The 18,074-nt window shown below is 37.7% G+C and overlaps 4 protein-coding genes across 4 annotated transcripts; all 4 read right to left on the bottom strand.

The window, feature by feature from the left end:
- Window positions 1-327: 327 nt before the first annotated feature.
- Window positions 328-1,817, bottom strand: LOC114720638 (uncharacterized). Its single transcript, XM_028906300.1, has 4 exons — window positions 1,580-1,817; window positions 1,284-1,441; window positions 1,064-1,138; window positions 328-978 (listed from the first exon to the last, which is right to left on the bottom strand). Exons 1-4 carry the CDS (start codon window positions 1,815-1,817, stop codon window positions 328-330), a joined length of 1,122 nt encoding a protein of 373 aa, XP_028762133.1.
- A 5,830-nt stretch (window positions 1,818-7,647) lies between these two features.
- LOC114720639 (uncharacterized) lies at window positions 7,648-8,614 on the bottom strand. The gene is made up of 2 exons (XM_028906302.1): window positions 8,349-8,614; window positions 7,648-8,215 (listed from the first exon to the last, which is right to left on the bottom strand). The coding sequence occupies exons 1-2, from the start codon at window positions 8,612-8,614 to the stop codon at window positions 7,648-7,650; spliced, it is 834 nt and encodes a 277-aa protein (XP_028762135.1).
- A 968-nt stretch (window positions 8,615-9,582) lies between these two features.
- Window positions 9,583-10,822, bottom strand: LOC114720640 (uncharacterized). Its single transcript, XM_028906303.1, has 4 exons — window positions 10,285-10,822; window positions 10,028-10,177; window positions 9,704-9,862; window positions 9,583-9,617 (listed from the first exon to the last, which is right to left on the bottom strand). The coding sequence occupies exons 1-4, from the start codon at window positions 10,820-10,822 to the stop codon at window positions 9,583-9,585; spliced, it is 882 nt and encodes a 293-aa protein (XP_028762136.1).
- Window positions 10,823-13,267: 2,445 nt separating this feature from the next.
- Window positions 13,268-16,848, bottom strand: LOC114720641 (uncharacterized). The gene is made up of 8 exons (XM_028906304.1): window positions 16,334-16,848; window positions 16,074-16,223; window positions 15,796-15,945; window positions 15,289-15,399; window positions 15,030-15,143; window positions 14,573-14,818; window positions 14,068-14,408; window positions 13,268-13,972 (listed from the first exon to the last, which is right to left on the bottom strand). Exons 1-8 carry the CDS (start codon window positions 16,797-16,799, stop codon window positions 13,268-13,270), a joined length of 2,283 nt encoding a protein of 760 aa, XP_028762137.1. The 5' UTR covers window positions 16,800-16,848.
- Between the last annotated feature and the right edge of the window lie 1,226 nt (window positions 16,849-18,074).

Genomic DNA, 18,074 nt, shown 5'->3' on the forward strand with positions numbered 1-18,074 from the left:
TAGTTAAGAGATTATTCCTATTTTAGATTCTATACATGTTTAAAATAATTATTTTAAATAAATAAAAAAAATAAAATATGAACCATCCAAATCAGATATGAATGATTCAGATTTGATGAGCTTATAATACTCATCAGAATAACAAGTACTGAGTTCCAATCAAACAGTTTGTGCGTGTGGGGGTGGATGAGATTCGAGACGACTGAGCGATGGGCCCACATTAAGCCTCATAGTCATTCTTCATTTTCGACGGCTCTGAATTTAGTCCGCAGGAGATCAAGGGGCGCGCCAGAACTCTCTTTCTTTGTCTCCCCATTTCGTCGTCCCTCATGCCGGGCAGAATCCTCTCCGCTGAATTTGACGGGGATGGCCTTGTGGGCTTGTAGCTACGCTGTGGCACACTTTTAAGGCGGCCCCCGCCAGATCGGAGAAATGTGGGAACTTCGAAAAAGCAAAAACGGTCGCTGCCAGGCCAATCTCCGCTGCATATATAGGAAGCGCAAAGTGTCGGAGTTGATCCCTGAGCACAAAGAAATCGCCGGCACAGAATGACACTAACATGGAAGCAATCGACATGAACAATGAGGTCAAACCCACTATAAGCTTCATGGGCAGGTCAACCCGAAAATCATACTCCTGATAACGAGAAGTGAATATGGATAGGAACATCACTACGGCGGTGACGGAACAGAACAATGCAATGAGTGATGAGATGGCAAACACGTTGAATGCTGGCTCCCCTTCCAGTGTTGGGCGGCCGGTGTTTTGGTCAACACCACCGAGCAAGGTGGCCGATCTTGCAAAGGCCACCGTCGCTATCCCCACCGCCACCGCAGAGCACGCCTCTGATGTTTTATGCAGCCACTCCCCTCCGCTTTTCACTAATTGAGCGTGAGTTTCCTTGAAGATGTGATCTGGGGTTTCATTATGGTTGTTGCGTTTAGCAAATAGATGAGACGGCATTGACTCTTTCACAAACTGCATCCATTTATATAAAGCTGTGAGATCAGATCCATGTCACGTATATATAGCTCAACAATTACTATGGTGACCAATGAACTACCTCCAACCATTTGATCTCCCATTGCATTTGGACGTCAGCGCCGGGAATATTCCTTGTGTTGCCTGTGCATCCAAACTGCATCCGTTTATATAAAGCTGTGAGACCAGGGTTTGTATTGTCCAAACTTGGCAGCCAAGTGTAGTGCACTGTTTCCCTTGTGATCCACCTTCCGAAATGCCCTCTCTTTAAGAATATTCCTTTGGACCAACAGCTGATATACCTGGTGTTGCCTGTGCTCTACCGCCAACAGCACTACATTCTTTTTCTCTTCAATAGCCACAGGAAACAATTTTACAATCTTCTCAACCATCTCTATCACTCCCTTCTTTGCAGCGATTAGAACGGAGGCCGTTCTCTTCTTTTTAGAATCTTTCAGGCCTTCACACAACGACAAATCTTACTTATCAAGATGAGATAATATGGTTAAATTCTACGTATTAGGCTTTTCAGAGAATGGAACCCTTGGTTTATTCCTTTTTAAAATGTACTATCAAGATCTAAACTTTCATAATTTACCTTTGTCCCCTGGTTGGTTATCATTTTCAAGTACTATTAGTTTGCTGTTTTCATCTAATGAATAAGCAGCTCTGGTTTCACCCTTTGCGCGATCAGTGTCTAGGGCGAAATCATTGATGGCTTGGGGTTCACTCCCATCATCTTCGTACACGTACAAGGAAGCACGAAAAAGAAGTTCGTTAATTACTTGAAAAGACCAAACGTTTTTCTGCTTTTGCTGACCTATTCTTCTTATCATGCACGATCCTGGATCGTTGTGTCAAAATAGATATAAATATATATGAGTTAGTATTATTTAGGATTAATTAATATGGGAATAACCAATTAAAGACACGGCGTGCTAGACAAAACAGGATATAATAGGTACAAACAAACAGACGCATCACAAAACCTAGGATACGTTGCTGCCGTATCTGCTTTGCAAAGTAACACACGAGTGTTAATAGATAAGCATACCTTGGACTAGAATCACCGTCACTGGCAGATATACAAATCTGAAAAACTTACAGCAGGATTTGTATTTTTTGGGATATAGCTGACGCGTATTATCATGATCTCTACATTCTGATCCTAGACGAATGTAATGTAAATTGTGAATTGGTGAGGGTATTACAAGTGCATGGTATCTTGTCATCTAGTGCCCAGAAAATTCAATTTCCTATAAAACAGTAGAAAAAGAAATAACCAAAATTCCAAAGATTTCAGTTCTCACCCGCCTATCAACTTGTTCCGACCTAGGATAATGTGCTCAGTCTTACTTCACCGTCCAGACTCGAAAGAAGACTTCCAACTGATGTTATTATTTCTTGGCACTTCGGGATCGTCTGTAGTTGATGGCTGTCCTTGGGGTAGACGATAGGGTGTTTTTCTTGCTTAATGCTGTTCTTCGTTCTCAGACTTCCTTACTTGTTGTTTCTTCTTATTGATGGATTTTGAGTTTTGACTTAAAAAAAAAAAATCAACTACGTGTATAAGATAAAGGTAGTCATAATGTCAATGAAACTATGTGTGAAAAATGAGAATTAAAAAAAAAAAAATTAAGTACCAACAGTCAGCCAAGTTTTCACGACTCCAAAAAAGTCGCTGCAAGCAGTCCTGTAATAATTTTCTGGACGATCGCATTTGTTTCGTGCTCTTCTTCCTCTGCCATTGACTGCTGATGATGGCGCTGACCTACCTTAAGCTCCTCAATAAATAGACCTTTGAAACAGTAAAACAAGGCGCGCTCATACACCCGCCAAAAAAATGGATACTCAGAGTAGATATTAACTAACAAAAGCCTTCCTTCCATGAAAAGTATGGCTCAGTTAGTACTTACAGTGATAAATGATCATTTCCTATCGCCATTAAGATAATATGAATAACGCTATTACTATAAATAATTACACCACCAGAGGAGTCCAAGTTATATCAGTAAATGAAAGTGATCAAAGTAACATTACCACTAGGAGCTGCCGGCAATTGCGCAATGAAGAATAGTATAGCCGCCGTTCCTTCTACAGTTATCATAAGTGGGGGGAGAACCATTAGGGTGCGGGAGATAATGAAGAGAAAGAAAGGCTTCTTTTCTGCCATGAAGAGCCGCCGAGAGGAGAGGTGTTTCGCCCTTGAAGTTCCGAACGGCGACTAAGGAGGGGTGTTCCTGCGCAATTAGCTGACACATTTTGGGATTGCCCATGAAAGCAGCTAGATTCAGAGCAGTGTTTTTTCTGTCATCCTGAGTCTCCAGAGAAACTTCCAACGAGCCCCACCATCTGTTCCACCACCTCCTCACTCCCATCAGATACTGCCACGTGCAGCGCAGTGCTTCCAGTCCTCGTTACTTTGGTCTTGCGAAGCCCTGGATCCTCCTGGTACAGTTTGATCACCTCCTCCCATTTCCCTTTCATGGCGAATGAAAATAGCTGCTTCTTGCTGATTTCCAGCTCTGTGGCCATTTTCTCACCACCCAAGCTAGCTAGTGTTGGCACTTCTTTTGACACGGTGACACACTGAAACTCCAACAGCTAGTTCCTTTCTGCAATAATATGATCGACTTCTACGTGTATCTATATATATGGGCGGATCCACGTACGAAAACTTCTTGGACTACTGCTTGCGTTTGCTGATTCATTAATTAAGTTATTCCTTCAAATCTCCAATATAATATGGATAGGGGCTTAATTACTTGTGGGTCCAATTGCCAGCCGAAAAGAAAAAGGTGAAAGGTTGAAGACAGCAGATTTGGGAAAAGGAATGTTTATCCAGTAGATGAAGACGTTGCCGGGAATTACGGCTGCAGTGTAACTTTACGCAAGCCTGATGCCAAAACATGTGATTCTTCTTGTTCACGCCTCTCACTCGCTGGGAAAAAATGATAGTTTGGGTAAACTGGTACGTGCTGTAAATTACGCACTCTTTCCATCTTTTTTTATAACCAACAACTACCATTATTTTCTTATTTCTAAATATAATCAATTTTTGCAAGTTGCTGTAAATTTTTTAACAAATTTTCTATTTTACCTCCATTAATTATTTATTTTAATACTTAATATATTTGTTATCTTATTTTCCAAACTATCATCTCTTTTCATCGTATATTTTCTCTCTTTTATAATTTTTTTATTATAATAATTCTTTTATTCTCTTTCTTATACTCTCTCCCCCCGTAAATAAATGTATTTTGGAGAAAGAATTTTCAATTTCCGCCTATTTATTATCTGTAACTAACTTTTTGATCTATATAACAGAGTCCAAAATTGCTTATAAAAAGGAACCGGGGGGTAATAAATTTATCATCATCCCTCATCTCTTGGTATAAGAAAGGAAAATTGCATGCTATGAGAACTCAAAACCATAACAAAGCAAACTCATTAAGCTTATACCTACTAAATATTGGGAAACGAATAATAACCAATTAATATAAAACTAAGACATATGAACGCGCACACGTATTCTAAAGTTATAAAATAAGTGTGTATATTATATATATCTTTCTAATTATTTTTCAATTGCAAAACATTTATTATCCTTTTTAGATTATATTTTAACCACTTATGTTTACTCTTCTAGTTGGACTAAGATCAGAGCATTCATGATTCAACTTTGATAAAATGAATTAAAATAAAAATATAATAAGATATAAAGTGACTGGAATGTAAAAACAAATTAAAATGGAACCTGAATCATTGTAAATTTATATCAAATGATATTGAAAAAGTTGAAACAAATTAATTTTTAATGTTTAAGAAAAAGGCGAAAGATTAAAGACAAATTGAAAAGAGAGGTGTTTATCCAATAGAAGGAAAGGGGTGCTGGGAATTATGGGTGCGGATTTTTATTTTTACGCAAAGCCGAATGCCAAAACATGTGATCCGTCTCGTTTTCTCCGCACGGGCCAAAAACTTGTCATGTATACATCTACCATCTGGCGTATGCCATGCGTATACTGTATAAATGTTAGTTATGAAGGAATAATTTTAAAATACGGCAACTAATATTGTATATATACATATATAGTAGTATTTGATTGTTGTGAGTATATATTAATTACAGCATACTAATTTGTTTTGTATTTAATAGTCAGTAATGATTAAAAATTATTCATCCAGGTTCCGCATAATTTTTGTTAATAAAAAGACAATTTTATTCAAATTAAGTAAGGCTTCAAAACACGAATGTTGAAGTAATGAGGACCCCTTGAAGCCCGATCTGAAATTAAAACATACAGAAAGTCAGCTCCAAACTAGCATCAACGTTGAAAGCCTGGAGGACGAAACTCAAAAAAATGGCAATTTGTATTCTTTTGCACTTGAGATAGTATGAAGCATGAACAACCATTTATAATTAAATAACGTCACAAAAGGCGGTGTATGCCATGAGATATTGCAAATGCCACTGAAATAAAAAATCCAGTAATAAGCAAGCCTGGTCGACAGGCCAGAAAGAAATTTTGATGATACCAGTACTGATAATGAAAGCAATAAATTTAATATAATCCAAAAATCACGGTCGTAGCAAACCGACCTTGCATTAATTAGCTGAGGATCTTCTAAGCCCAAATTAAGCTCGCATGAAGCCATGAGATAGAGTGAAAATACTTCCCCCGGTTAACAGGAAAAGATTTGATATAAATAAAGAGGCAAAATTATCATAAATCGATTTTTACACCTTCGAAACTACTATAAAATAAAAAATAGGTCAGTTTATTGATATCCAGCTTTTTTAAATTCTGAATGTAGGAAAAATTATAGGGAGTTTTGTTAGGTGCAATTTAATATCTATATATACGTTCAGAGTTAAAAATGAAACAATTCTTTGAATGGCCAATCAACGATTTTTTAGGACAGATTATGGGGCTTGAATTCCGGAGCTAGAAAAAGAGACTTATTTGGATTTGAACTTTCCATGTATATATTTTTGAGATTTATTAGTTTGGGATTTTGAGTTTTCTTTTACAACTATGTTGTGTTTCATGCAAACAATTATGTTTTCATGGTTTAAACTTTAATGTGTGTGTGTATTCAGTTTCCTCATATGTTTATATATGTTCTTCTCTAGAGCTTCCCATCTTGAATTGCACGAGTTGTCATATGCTTAGAGTTGTCATTGATTACTCTTTAAAAGGAAAAGGTATAATTGTTTGCTTGATTCACATACTAAGTGGAATGTAACTGATTACTTGAAAGATGGTTGAATGCTAAATTTTTAGATATAATTATTAATCAACTAATAGTGGCCTATCACGTTAGTAGAGGGTTTTGCGTATTAAGGACTCTGTAATTTTTACATAACTTCGTATATGTCTAAATTGTGATAGCCATCGTATTGTTTGTGTTGGTCTTTTTCACTTTTTATAATTGTTTTCACATCTTCCATAAAAAGTCACAAAAAATTATTATAAAATATTTGTTTTGTGTTCTGCATGCTTAGTAGTTTTGATACAAGTTTCTTAATTTTAAATTAGGGCATCCATCACCAGCTACTCAACATTTGAAATTGTACGGCATTTCCTAACATTGTTATTTATGATGAACACATCTATATTTGAATCCTCCTCCAAATATATTAAGAAACCAACAAGAAACAAATGTAACTGTTTACATGAAAATCCCCCAAACTTACATCCAGACTGCAAGCTTTCCTTAAAATAACCACAAACCACAAATTCTTTCAAGAAAGATTATTTACATGAATAGATACACCATGGATATTAAATATGCTTCCTTTCTCTGTTTTCTCCCCCTACTACAACACACACTAAATGATGCAGCCCTGCAAAAAAAAAGGATCACATAAGTAGCACTAGAGAACTCTTGATTAACAAAAATAGAGCTCCAATAGAAGTAAATTTTACTCAAACGAAATTTAGATTAATAATTAAAAATTCGTGCCAACAGATTAATAATTAAAATCTGAATTGTTTCATACTTGCTTTGAGTTTTTAGTTGATTTGATCCTCATCATTGATAACTAATCTGCTTGACTTGGAAGAAAGTGATTTTGTTTCTGTTTGAAATGGTTTATAAGTAGCTTTTTAATCATAATTAACAGAATTCGAGGTAAGTAATGTGAAGCGTACTTATCAATGATTTCAATCGTGATGCCAAATAGGGATGAATACACTGTTGTGAAGCTAGGTTCCATATGCTATACCTGCACTGTTGTGTTATTGTAGGGTTTTCCAAAGATCTAATTTATTAGGGAGACCCTATCGAGACTTTATAAAACCCCAAAATCTTTATTTATACGAAATTTCGTTTGCGATTGGTCCTGATATCATAAAAAGAGTCTAAAGAAGTCCATGTCTCATATTCATGTTCAATATCGTCAAACATGTGCAATGGGAAGTCAATATTGGAGGCTCAAATCAGCAATCACTCAAGATCAGAAAATCTTGCGAGGTTCAAACATGTCATCAAGCTAATAATATATATGTTTTTTTTTGGGGGGGGGGGGTGGTTGGGGGACCAGAATGGAAGATGAAAGAGAGGGAGAGAGTCCCTGGCTACATATATATAACCATGAATAAAACATAATCCTTGACTGATATAGGAATTATGCAAGAGCACCAGCACCCACTACCCCCTCTAAATACGTTTTCGATTGTATGGACGCGGAACTTCCACAAAAATGGCTTTGACAAGATCCATGTAGAGTGGAAATTCTACAATTGTGAAGTAAACAGGAAGACAAATGATAATATAAAGAAGAAGCACTGATTTCTTGAACTTGTCCTCAAGCACAAAGGAATGTGCGGCGCAGAAAGAGATGAACATTGAGAAAATGGACAGAAAAAGCGAGCTTAAGGCCAGAAAAAGCTTCACCGGCAATCTTTTCATAAAATCAGCGGGTTGTTTGCGATAGGTGAGTATGGAAAGAAAAATGATCAACGCAGTGACAGAGAAGCAGAGCGCAATAAGTGCAGTGATAGCGAAAGTATCAAACCCACCAGGTTGGCTTGCCAGTCTTATCATCATTGCCACCGGGTATATTGCTTGATGTCGCAAAGGCAACTCCGGCAACCAGCGCAGCCACCACTGAGCAAGATTCAGACGTACGACCAAGCCATTCATCACTCTTTTCAACAAGTTCCGGATGATTTCTGAGGAAGACTTCTTCCGGAGTTTTTCCTTCTTTGTTTTTAAGGAATGTGAACTGGGATGGCAAAAACGATTTCACATACTGCAAATCAAATTCCACCAGCAAAGTATTTAAATTTAAATATTCACAAGTATGGCTACTAGATGTATCTGAGAGTGGAAAATAAATATACTATCTACTCATTTACCTCATACCACTCGATTTCATCTTGCATTTGCATGGCACTATAGCAGTATAGCCCAGAATCTGCAATTCGTACTTTGCAACTAAGTGCAATACATTATTGCCATCAATATCAATTGACTGAATGAGGTGTTTCCACTGATTGTTTGTGTTCAATGCTTCTAAAATTCGGGACTGCCTGTTCTCCACTGCCGATAACACAACATTCTTTTTCTCATCATTCATGTCGTGAATAGCCAACGGAAACAACTCTAGAATCTTCTCAACCATCTCTGTCACTCCGTTCTTTGTAGCGATAAGTATAGGTGTCTCAGTTCTCTTATTTTTTGAATCATTCCCGCCTTCACATAACAACAAATGTTGCTTATCACCAAGAGAGAATATAGTTGGATTCTAAGTAGTAGGTTTTTTTTTCTTTTTTAGGAGACCAAAGCCCTTGTCTGTTCCTTTCTAAAATATACTATCAATATCTAAAATTTCGTAATTTACCCGTGTCTTTGGCAGTTCATGGTTTAAACCCGAAGGATGACAGGTCCTGTAAAATAGGGGAGTGGTCCGGCTTGGAGCCATTGTCTTCATACTCATAATCAGAGGCACGATTAAGAAGTGCATGCATTATTTGAACAGACCAAGTGTGCTTCTCCTTCTTTCGACGTATCTTGTTTAACATGCTCGATCCTGTAGGGTATATTATATTACGTAAATTAAACATGGATATATAAATGTCCAAGACAGGGATGGAATTAATGTACAAATGGCGTACTTCCTCCAAGAATCACCAGTAGAGCCAGATAAAAGAATCTGACAAAATTAAAGCAGGTTCTGAAGTTAGCAGGAAACAATCCACTTCCATGATCTCTCTCTTCCGATTCTGGTTAATGAAACAATAAATAATATGATCAGATTGTTTATCAACTTACATTTCTCTAGAATTTCCAAAAAAAAAAAAAATCTGACCTCCAGCACCAGCGGCTCTATGATGATTTCTCGCATTTTCGAGATCCTTGCTATTTGCTTGAGATTCATTTCATTTTCCTCCACCTATAGATTTACCTTTCAAACGTTTATTCATTTAACCGCATGATAATAATAAGATCAGCACATCATAGCTAATGGTAACAAGCCACGCTTAACTTCTTACTATACAAAGGAAATATAGCATATAATTTTTTTATATCTTTGTTATTAAAGTAATTTTTTAAAATCACAATAATATGTTTATTTATTTTTTAAAAAAGTTACTCGGTGGTAGAAGACGGCGAATTGCACAATGCTGACATGTTGAAAAATAGCTAATCAAGGCAAAAGAAAGAAAACACAGGCTGACTTGCATGCATAGTGAAAGGAACACAAATCTACCGGAAGGTCCTGTCACTGTGGATTTGAATGTGATGACGGTGTTGAAAGCGTCCCAAAGTACACAATAATTGGGTGGAAAATGGGCTGGTTGGTCTTCTTTGACTTCATCAGTATAGACGTTCAGCGGTTCTGCTTTCTTTAGCTGATCAACGTCTATACCTTGCGGACAAACAAAGACACACATATAGATATTTGAAATTGCAAGTTTATAGCATAATGAAGAGGACGAGAATTCAAATTAAGAGGTAACACATTATAGATATACGTTTCCTCAGTGTACATGACTCGTGTCAAAAGGAACAAAATATTAAATTAAATACTTACAGTGATAGATGATACTTTCAACCCGTCCATGGCGGCTGCCACTTCTGAAGGCAGAAGGTTTCGCTGCCAGGAGATGGAGCGGGGACAACCCATCCTCGTTCACCGAGGTCACTAGATCTTCATACAAGTGTATTATCTGGAATGCTAAATCTGCATATATACACACGCACACGAGCCAATACTTCAGTTTGTTTTCTGCATCATAAGATCATATAGAAAGACAGGAGATGGATGATGAAGTTGTTGATTTATTTTACCAAAATAGTCTCCATTGATCGCGCTGTGAAGAATAGTGTCGCCGTCGTTCCTTCTGCAGTTGGCATAGTAGAGCGGAGTGCCGCCGTCGGTAGGGTTTCGGATATAGTGAAGGCAAAGAGAAGCTTTGGTTCCGCCAAAGTGAGCGGCCAGGAAGAGGAGTGTCTCGCTGGCACCGTTACGACAATCCACCAACGACGACTTGACCTTTGCAATTATCTCACATTTTCTGACGTCTCCCATTGCAGCCGCTAAATGCAGAGCAGTGTTGCCCCTAATGTTATCAGTTTGCAGGACCTTTTTAAGTTGATCTTTATCCCAATGGGACCTAACTGACCTCACCATTTCTTCCCCCACCTTGTCCTTCGCTTCCGACGCAGCTAAGTGCAGCGCAGTGTCGCCTGACCTTGTTATTTTGGCTCTGTGCGCCCTTGGTTCGTCCTGGTACATCTTCATCACTTTTTCCCTCCTGCCTTTCATGGCATATGTGGATAGCTCTTTCTTAATGCTTTCCAGCTCCGAAGACACCATCGTCGTCATAATCGTATCTCTACTGGCTTCCACCGCGCAGCTGCTCTGTTATGATGACCTGATCGATCTCTATGTGTGGGTGTGGTTTAAATAGTATGTACAGAGACGATCACTGTTTTTATGGAGAAAGGGTTGCTGCGTAACCAAGTTATTCCCATCTCAGATGAAGAGGAAGCTGCTGAAATTAACGGAAAAGAAGGAAAAAGGATAAGACAAGGTCGAATAAATAAGATGAGAAAAAAAAAGTGAAGATTGATCTGTTTCTGCCTCCTAGCTTTCTGCTGTTCAGGGATGCGGGTGTCTCAGCTTGTGCAGGCAAAGGTACACGTGTGTTACGTGGATATAGCGTGTTGCAAAACAAAAGGAAAGAATATATAATGGGTGAAGATGTCGCTAGGAATTAGGGGTGCGCACACACGCAAGCCCGATGCCAAAACATGTAATACTTCGTGTTCACGCCTCTCATTCACTGGGAAAGAATTGATTTTAGATACCTCTGTGAACTGGTACGTGCTGTAAAATTTATTATGCCATGCTTAACAATTTTAAACTACGTAATAAACTTAATATCGTCATCCCTCATCTATTGCGCGAGAAAGAAAAAGCGAGAATTACAATTAAGTTCTAGAGAAAAAATAATTACTAAAAAATCCCAATAACAATCTAAACAACCTATAATGACGAGTTTCAAATTAAAAACTAATAATCTCTAATACTTATTTTGTAATTATTTTTCTTTCTTAGGACTTGATTGTAATTCTCCCAAAGAAAAATTCCATGCTATGAGAACTGAGAACCATAACAAACCAAACTTAACTAGCATTAGGTAAGAAATATGTACACACACATATTCGAAAATTATAAAATAAGCACGTATATTATTATAAATGTACGCACACATTAATTTTTTTAAAATCTTATTAAATTATATTTTTACTACTTATCCGGTCCTAGCTAAATAATGGGTCACCGGATGAGAAATTATTTTTACTCTCCTAGTTGGATTAACAGACATTCAACCTTAGTAAAATGAATTAAAATTAAAATATAGTAAGATATAGAATAAATGAAATGTAATAAAATCAACTAGATTTGAAATTTATATCATGGTGATTTTATTTCACATGATGTTTGAAAAGTCGAAAAAATAATACTTTTTGTCTGAGAAAAAGATGAGGTTTAAAGAGAAATTGAAAAGAGAGATGCAAGATATCCAAAGGTTGCTGGGAATTATCGCTGGGGATTATCTTTACGCAAAGCAAGTGTCGAAACATGCGATTCTTCTCGTTTACGCCTCAAGGACCAAACCTTTTTGTTGTTTTTTTTTTTTTTAATATGCACCCAGTATCCCAAGCCAGCCCCTTATCACGGGCCTTTCGAGTGGTGGTTCTATCACTTGCGCTACTATATTCTCAAGTCTTTAAATTCAAGATTGGTTAAGCGGGAATGACCAACTCAAAATTGGTTAAGCGAGAACTACCCACTTACTAGAAAATCTAAGCTCTCGGTGGTTAAACCCTTTTAAGCCATGATAATTTGAACTAATAATAAAACTATTTTATAAAGTATAAAATCCAAACCATTGAAATTACAATTTTAAAGATTAAGATGAGAAGCAAAGGAGAAAGTAAGTGGAGGAACCTTTTCCTATTTTGGTGAGGGGGCAAATTGCACTGGCCTTCTTTCTTAATCAAGTGTTTTTTCTAGCAAATCAAAATTAATTGTTTTTTTACTCAGTATTTACCTTATAATTACTAGGTTTTAGTATTAATAAATCTAACTTGTTTTTAAATTAAGTGCATATATAAATTTCATTCTTATAACTCATTTTACCTGCAGGTTTTCTTTTCAATTTTACCATGCTCTATTTCTTTTGCGTTGTTATAAGAATAATTATATGTTTGTCTTGATTTCTGATTAAAGGAAGTTAAAAGTGCTTTTCTTACAGATGTGGTTTTCTTATTGTGAAAAAGGTTCTTCAGAAAATGAAAAACTCTACTCTGTGGCAAAAGTATTAAAAAAAGGGACAAATGTACTCTTCTTTAAACTGATTAATTATCATGACTCTAATTAATCTTGTTTACGTTCATTTTTTTAATTACCGATCATAATCATCATATTCAAACCTTTTTAGCAATTAATTTGGTCGCAGCTCCTTTCTTCGCTATTTTCATAGCTGCTTTCTTCGCATCGAGCACCGTGAGAACATATCTCCAATTTTTTTTTTTTGGCCTGAATATCTCCAAATTAAGTAACAGGTACAATAAAGTAATGCTATTTGCGTTACTTTTATGCTTTATATGTAGTAAGATCTAGTCATGAGGTAGAACTGTTCGTTCTTCACACCATCGAACAAAATTACAAATTAGACAGTTTTTAAATTCTAAATAAACAAACAGTTTGTGCGTGTGGGAGTGTATGAGATTTCGAGGCTACTGAGCGATGGGGCCGACATCAAGTCTGCAGGAGATCAAGAAGCTGGCGTGCCAGAACTCTCTTTCTTTCTCTCCCCATTGCGTCGTCCTGGGTAGAATCCTCTCCGCTGAATTTGACGGGGATGGCCTTGTAGCTACGCTGTGGCACACTTTTTACGGTGGCCCACACCAGATCGAAGTAAAGTGGGAACTGTGCTAAAGCAAAAAGGGTCACTGGCAAGCAAGTCACTGCATATATAGGAAGCGCGGCGTGTTGGAGTTGATCTCTGAGCACAAAGAAATGGCCGGCACAGAATGACACCAACATGGAAGCAATCGACATGAACAATGACGTCAAACCCACTATGAGCTTCATGGGCAGGTCAACCCTAAAATCATACTCCTGATAACGAGAAGTAAGTATGGCTAGGAACATCACTACGGCGGTGATGGAACAGCACAGGGCAATGAATGATGAGATGGCAAACACGTTGAATGCTGGCTCCCTTTCCAGTATTGGCTGGCCGGTGTTTTGGTCAACACCACCGGGCAAGGTGGCCGATGTGGCAAAGGCCACCGTCGCTATCAACGCCGCCACCACAGAGCATGACTCTGAGGTTTTATTCAGCCACTCCCCTCCGCTCTTCATTAGTGGAGCGTGAGTTTCGGTGAAGATGTCTTTCGGGGTTTTATTACGGTTGTTGCGTTTAGCAAATAAATGAGAAGGCATTGACTCTTTCACAAACTGCATCCATTTATATAAAGCTGTGAGATCACATCCATGTCACACACACACGCACATATATAGCTCAAAAATTGCTATAGTGACCAATGAATTACCTCCAACCACTTGATTTCCCATTGCATTTGGAGGGCAGCGCCGGGAATAAGCCAAGGCTTGTATTGTCCAAACTTGGCAGCTAAGTGTACGGCACTGTTTCCCTTGTGATCCACCTTCCGAAATGCACTCTCTTTAAGAATATTTCTTCGGAGCAACAGCTGATATACGTGCGGTTGCCTGTGCTCTACTGCCAACAGCACTACATTCTTTTTCTCTTCGTTCATGTCGTGAATGGCCACAGGAAACAATTCTAGAATCTTCTCGACCATCTCTATCACTCCGTTCTTTGCAGCGATTAGTATAGGTGTCTCAGTTCTCTTCCTTTTGGAATCTTTCCCCCCTTCACATAACAACAAATGTTGCTCATCATGATGAGACAAAATGGTTAAATTATAAGTACTCGGTTTTTTGGAGAGCAAAACCCTTGTTTATTCCTTTTGAAAGCCCAGGTCAAGGATATACCCGAGCCCCTTGTACTATCAAGATCTAAGTTTCGTAATTCACCTGCTTTGTCCTGTTCTTGTTTATCATTTCCAGGTCTGATTAGTTTGCTTTCTTGGTCTAAAAAAGAGGGAGCTTCTGCTTCATCCTTTGCATGATCGGTGTCTGAGGCAAAATCAACCCCTTGGGGTTCACTTCCATTGTTTTCGTACTCGTACAAGGAAGCACGACTAAGAAGCTCATTCATTACTTGAAAAGACCAAACGTGTTTCTGCTTCTTTCGACGTATTCTTTTTAATCCGCTCGAGCCTGGATCAGTATGCCAAAATAGATTCAGACATATGTGGGCCATTATTTAGGATTAATTAATATGGGAGTAACAAATAAGAGACACATGAACCTAAAAAACGGGTATGAAAGGGACACATACAGATGTATCACAAAACCTAGGACATTTTGCTTTCCTATATCTACCCTGCAAATTAAAGTAACACACGAATGTTCATGGATATAAGCATACCTTGGCCAAGAATTACCGACACTGCCAGATACAGAAATCTGAAAAATTTACAGCAGGGTTCGTAGTTTTCTGGATATAACTGACGCGTATTATCATGAGCTCCACTTCCTGATCCTATAGACAAATGTAATGTGAACTGTGAATTGGTGAGGGCATTACAAGTGCATGGTCTTGTCATCTTGTGCCCAGAAAATTCGCTTTCTCCTGTAGAATTGCAAAAAAGAAGAAATAATGTACCAAAATTCAGGAGATTCCTCACCGGCGATGTTATTATTTCTTGCCACCTCGGGATCTCCTGCATTATTTGATGGCTGTCCTTTCGAGAAAAATTTGTCTTTCAAAAAGTGAACCACTGGAAATTTGTTGGTTACTGGAAATGAAAAGCTGATGTCTCAAGCTAAAGCTAAGAAGTAGAGTAAAAACAAATCATGCATTTAATGTAATGCTAGATGATATTGGGGATGTGCGCCTTAATTCGTGTTTGTTTTTGATACTGCATGTGTGTGCAGACTGTACTTACATCAAGCTTCACGTACAAACGACATATGCATTGCATAAAATAAATTGCAACATGGCAAATGAATGAACTGCTTGACTTTATTCAGAGATGAAGTGTGTGTGTGTGTACATACAGTACATAAATGACAAACTAACGTGAGTTAAAATATTAATTAATTATCTATAATAATGTGTCTAGAGGGTTAATGTAGTTATAATATGAATGAAATTACATGTGAACAATGAGAATAAAAAGAAATTAAAGTACCAACAGCGAGCCCAGTTTTCACGATCCCGAAAAAGTCGTAGCAAGTCCCGTAATTGTCTGGAAGATTGCAATCTGTTTTGTGCTCTCCGGCCTCTAAGAATGAATATTGATGATTGGACTCAACCACCTTAAGATCATCAACATATATACCTGTCAAACAGTAAAACGAGGCGCCCGCCCGCATATACATATTGTAATGAAGAAGATGGATATTCGGAGTAGACATTAAGAATAGTAGCCTTACTTCTGTGAACAAATATGACTTAATTAGTACTTACAGTGATAAATGATCATTTCATACCGTCCAAGGCGGCTACCGCTTTTAAAATCAGAAGGCTTTTCTGCTAGCAAATGGAGGGGAGACAACCCCCCTTCGTTCACCCAGTTTACCAGTTCTCTATACAGGTGAATTATTTGGAATGCCAGATCTGCCATTTAAGATGGTATTAAACATAATATTATTATAAACATATAATAATCACCAGAGAGGAGTTCAAGATCATAAATCAGTAAATGAACGTGATCAAAGTAATATTACCGTAGAAGTTTCCGGCAATTGCACAATGAAGAACAGTGTCGCCGTCGTTCCTTCTACAGTTATCACAACTGGGGGGAGAACCAGTAGGGTGAGAGAGATAATGAAGAGAAAGAAACGCTTCTTTTCTGCCATGAAGAGCCGCCAGGAAGAGAGGTGTCTCACCGTCGACGTTTCGAACGGCGACTAAGGAGGGATTTTTCTGCGCAATGAGTCGACACATTCTGAGATTGCCCATGGAAGCAGCTATATGCAGAGCAGTATTTTTTCTGTCATTCCGAGTCTCCAGAGCCTCTTTACAGTGGTTTGGGCAGCTCCCAGCGAGCTCCACCATCCGTTCCACCGCCTCCTCGTTGCCATCAGACACTGCGACGTGCAACGCAGTGCTTCCAGACCTCGTTATTTTGGCCTTGTGAAGCCTTGGCTCCTCCTCGTACAGTTTAATTACCTCTTTCCATTTCCCTTTCATGGCAAATGAAAATAGCTGCTTCTTCTTGTTTTCCAGCAGGTCTGTATCCATTTTCTCACCACCTAAGCTAGCTACCTCCTTTCTCCAACATGATTGACTTCTACGTTTGTCTATATTTATGGGTGGATCCATGGTGACTTCTGGGACTACTGCTTGCGTTTGCTGAGTCACTAAGTTATTCCCGCCAATGGATAGGGACTTGATTAATTGGGGGTCCAGTTGCCACCGGAAAGAAAAAGGTTAAAGGTTGAAGACGTTGCTGGGAACTACGGGTGCAGTATATCTTTACGCAAGCCTCATGCCAAAACATGTGATGCTTCTTGTTCACGCCTCTCACTATGGGAGGGAATTGATAATTCTATATAGTTAAACTGGTATGTGCTGTAAAAAATATTATATCGTGCTCAAAAAATTTAAATTACGTAATAAATTTAATATCATTATCGCCTAATCTCTTGAATGATTTAAAAGGAAAAAATGAAAAATTCCATGCCATGGGAACTGAGAACCATAACAAGCCAAACTTAACATTAGGTTTATACCTATTAAATATTGGGGAAAATGAAAAATAATCAGCTGATAGCTGATAATTATGTACACACACGTTCAAAAATTATAAGATAAGCATATACTACCTCCTGTCTTAAATATAAAATCTAGTTTGTAATGTTATTTTCACTATAAACTAGATCTTAGATTTAGAACATGAGGCTACGTAGTATAGATAATATGTCTGTCTATTTATTTTTTGAATTGTAAAACATTTATTCACCTTTCTAAATTATATTTTTACTACTTATTTTTACTCTGCTAGTTAGAATGAGATCAGACATTCAACTTTAATAAAATGAATTAAAATAAAAATAATAATAAGGTGTAAAGTGAATGGAATGTAATAAAGTGAAGTAATAAATGGAATATCATTGTGAATTTATCTCACATCATACTAAAAAAGTTGAAAAAAATATTTTTTTATGCTCAAGAAAAGGGTGGAAGGATTAAAAACAAATAGAAAAGAGAGATGTTATCCAATAGATGAAAAGTTCGCCGGGAATTACGGGTGCGGATTATCTTTACGCAAAGCTAATGCCAAAACATGAGATCCTTCTCGTTCACTCCTCACGGAGTCACAGGGCAAATACCTGTCATGTATGCTTCTACGGTCATGTATGCGTATACCGTACAAAAATGAGTTGTGAAGGAATAATTTTGAAACACGGCGACTAATATGTTATATATATCCGATTGTTGCGGTATTTACGACATGCATGCTAA

The sequence above is a fragment of the Neltuma alba genome, unplaced genomic scaffold, assembly GCF_004799145.2.
Source record: "Neltuma alba isolate B1F8T4 unplaced genomic scaffold, ASM479914v2 tig00011993_pilon, whole genome shotgun sequence".
Classification (NCBI taxonomy): Eukaryota; Viridiplantae; Streptophyta; class Magnoliopsida; order Fabales; family Fabaceae; genus Neltuma; species Neltuma alba.

What these genes read in the sequence shown, in the direction of transcription:
- LOC114720638 (XM_028906300.1), bottom strand. Translation starts at nt 1,817, where the DNA reads ATGATAAGAAGAATAGGTCAGCAAAAGCAGAAAAACGTTTGGTCTTTT. An exon ending in TAACCAACCAGGGGACAAAG is followed by an intron (nt 1,442 to 1,579) that starts GTAAATTATGAA and finishes CGTTGTGTGAAG; the next exon opens with GCCTGAAAGATTCTAAAAAG. An exon ending in GGGAGATCAAATGGTTGGAG is followed by an intron (nt 979 to 1,063) that starts GTAGTTCATTGG and finishes AAATGGATGCAG; the next exon opens with TTTGTGAAAGAGTCAATGCC.
- LOC114720639 (XM_028906302.1), bottom strand. Translation starts at nt 8,614, where the DNA reads ATGGTTGAGAAGATTCTAGAGTTGTTTCCGTTGGCTATTCACGACATG. An exon ending in ATGAAATCGAGTGGTATGAG is followed by an intron (nt 8,216 to 8,348) that starts GTAAATGAGTAG and finishes TTGCCATCCCAG; the next exon opens with TTCACATTCCTTAAAAACAA.
- LOC114720640 (XM_028906303.1), bottom strand. Translation starts at nt 10,822, where the DNA reads ATGACGACGATGGTGTCTTCGGAGCTGGAAAGCATTAAGAAAGAGCTA. An exon ending in GATCAATGGAGACTATTTTG is followed by an intron (nt 10,178 to 10,284) that starts GTAAAATAAATC and finishes GTATATATGCAG; the next exon opens with ATTTAGCATTCCAGATAATA. An exon ending in CACAGTGACAGGACCTTCCG is followed by an intron (nt 9,618 to 9,703) that starts GTAGATTTGTGT and finishes TCAACATGTCAG; the next exon opens with CATTGTGCAATTCGCCGTCT.
- LOC114720641 (XM_028906304.1), bottom strand. Translation starts at nt 16,799, where the DNA reads ATGAAAGGGAAATGGAAAGAGGTAATTAAACTGTACGAGGAGGAGCCA. An exon ending in AATTGCCGGAAACTTCTACG is followed by an intron (nt 16,224 to 16,333) that starts GTAATATTACTT and finishes CTTAAATGGCAG; the next exon opens with ATCTGGCATTCCAAATAATT. An exon ending in GTCGGTAATTCTTGGCCAAG is followed by an intron (nt 14,819 to 15,029) that starts GTATGCTTATAT and finishes ATACTGATCCAG; the next exon opens with GCTCGAGCGGATTAAAAAGA.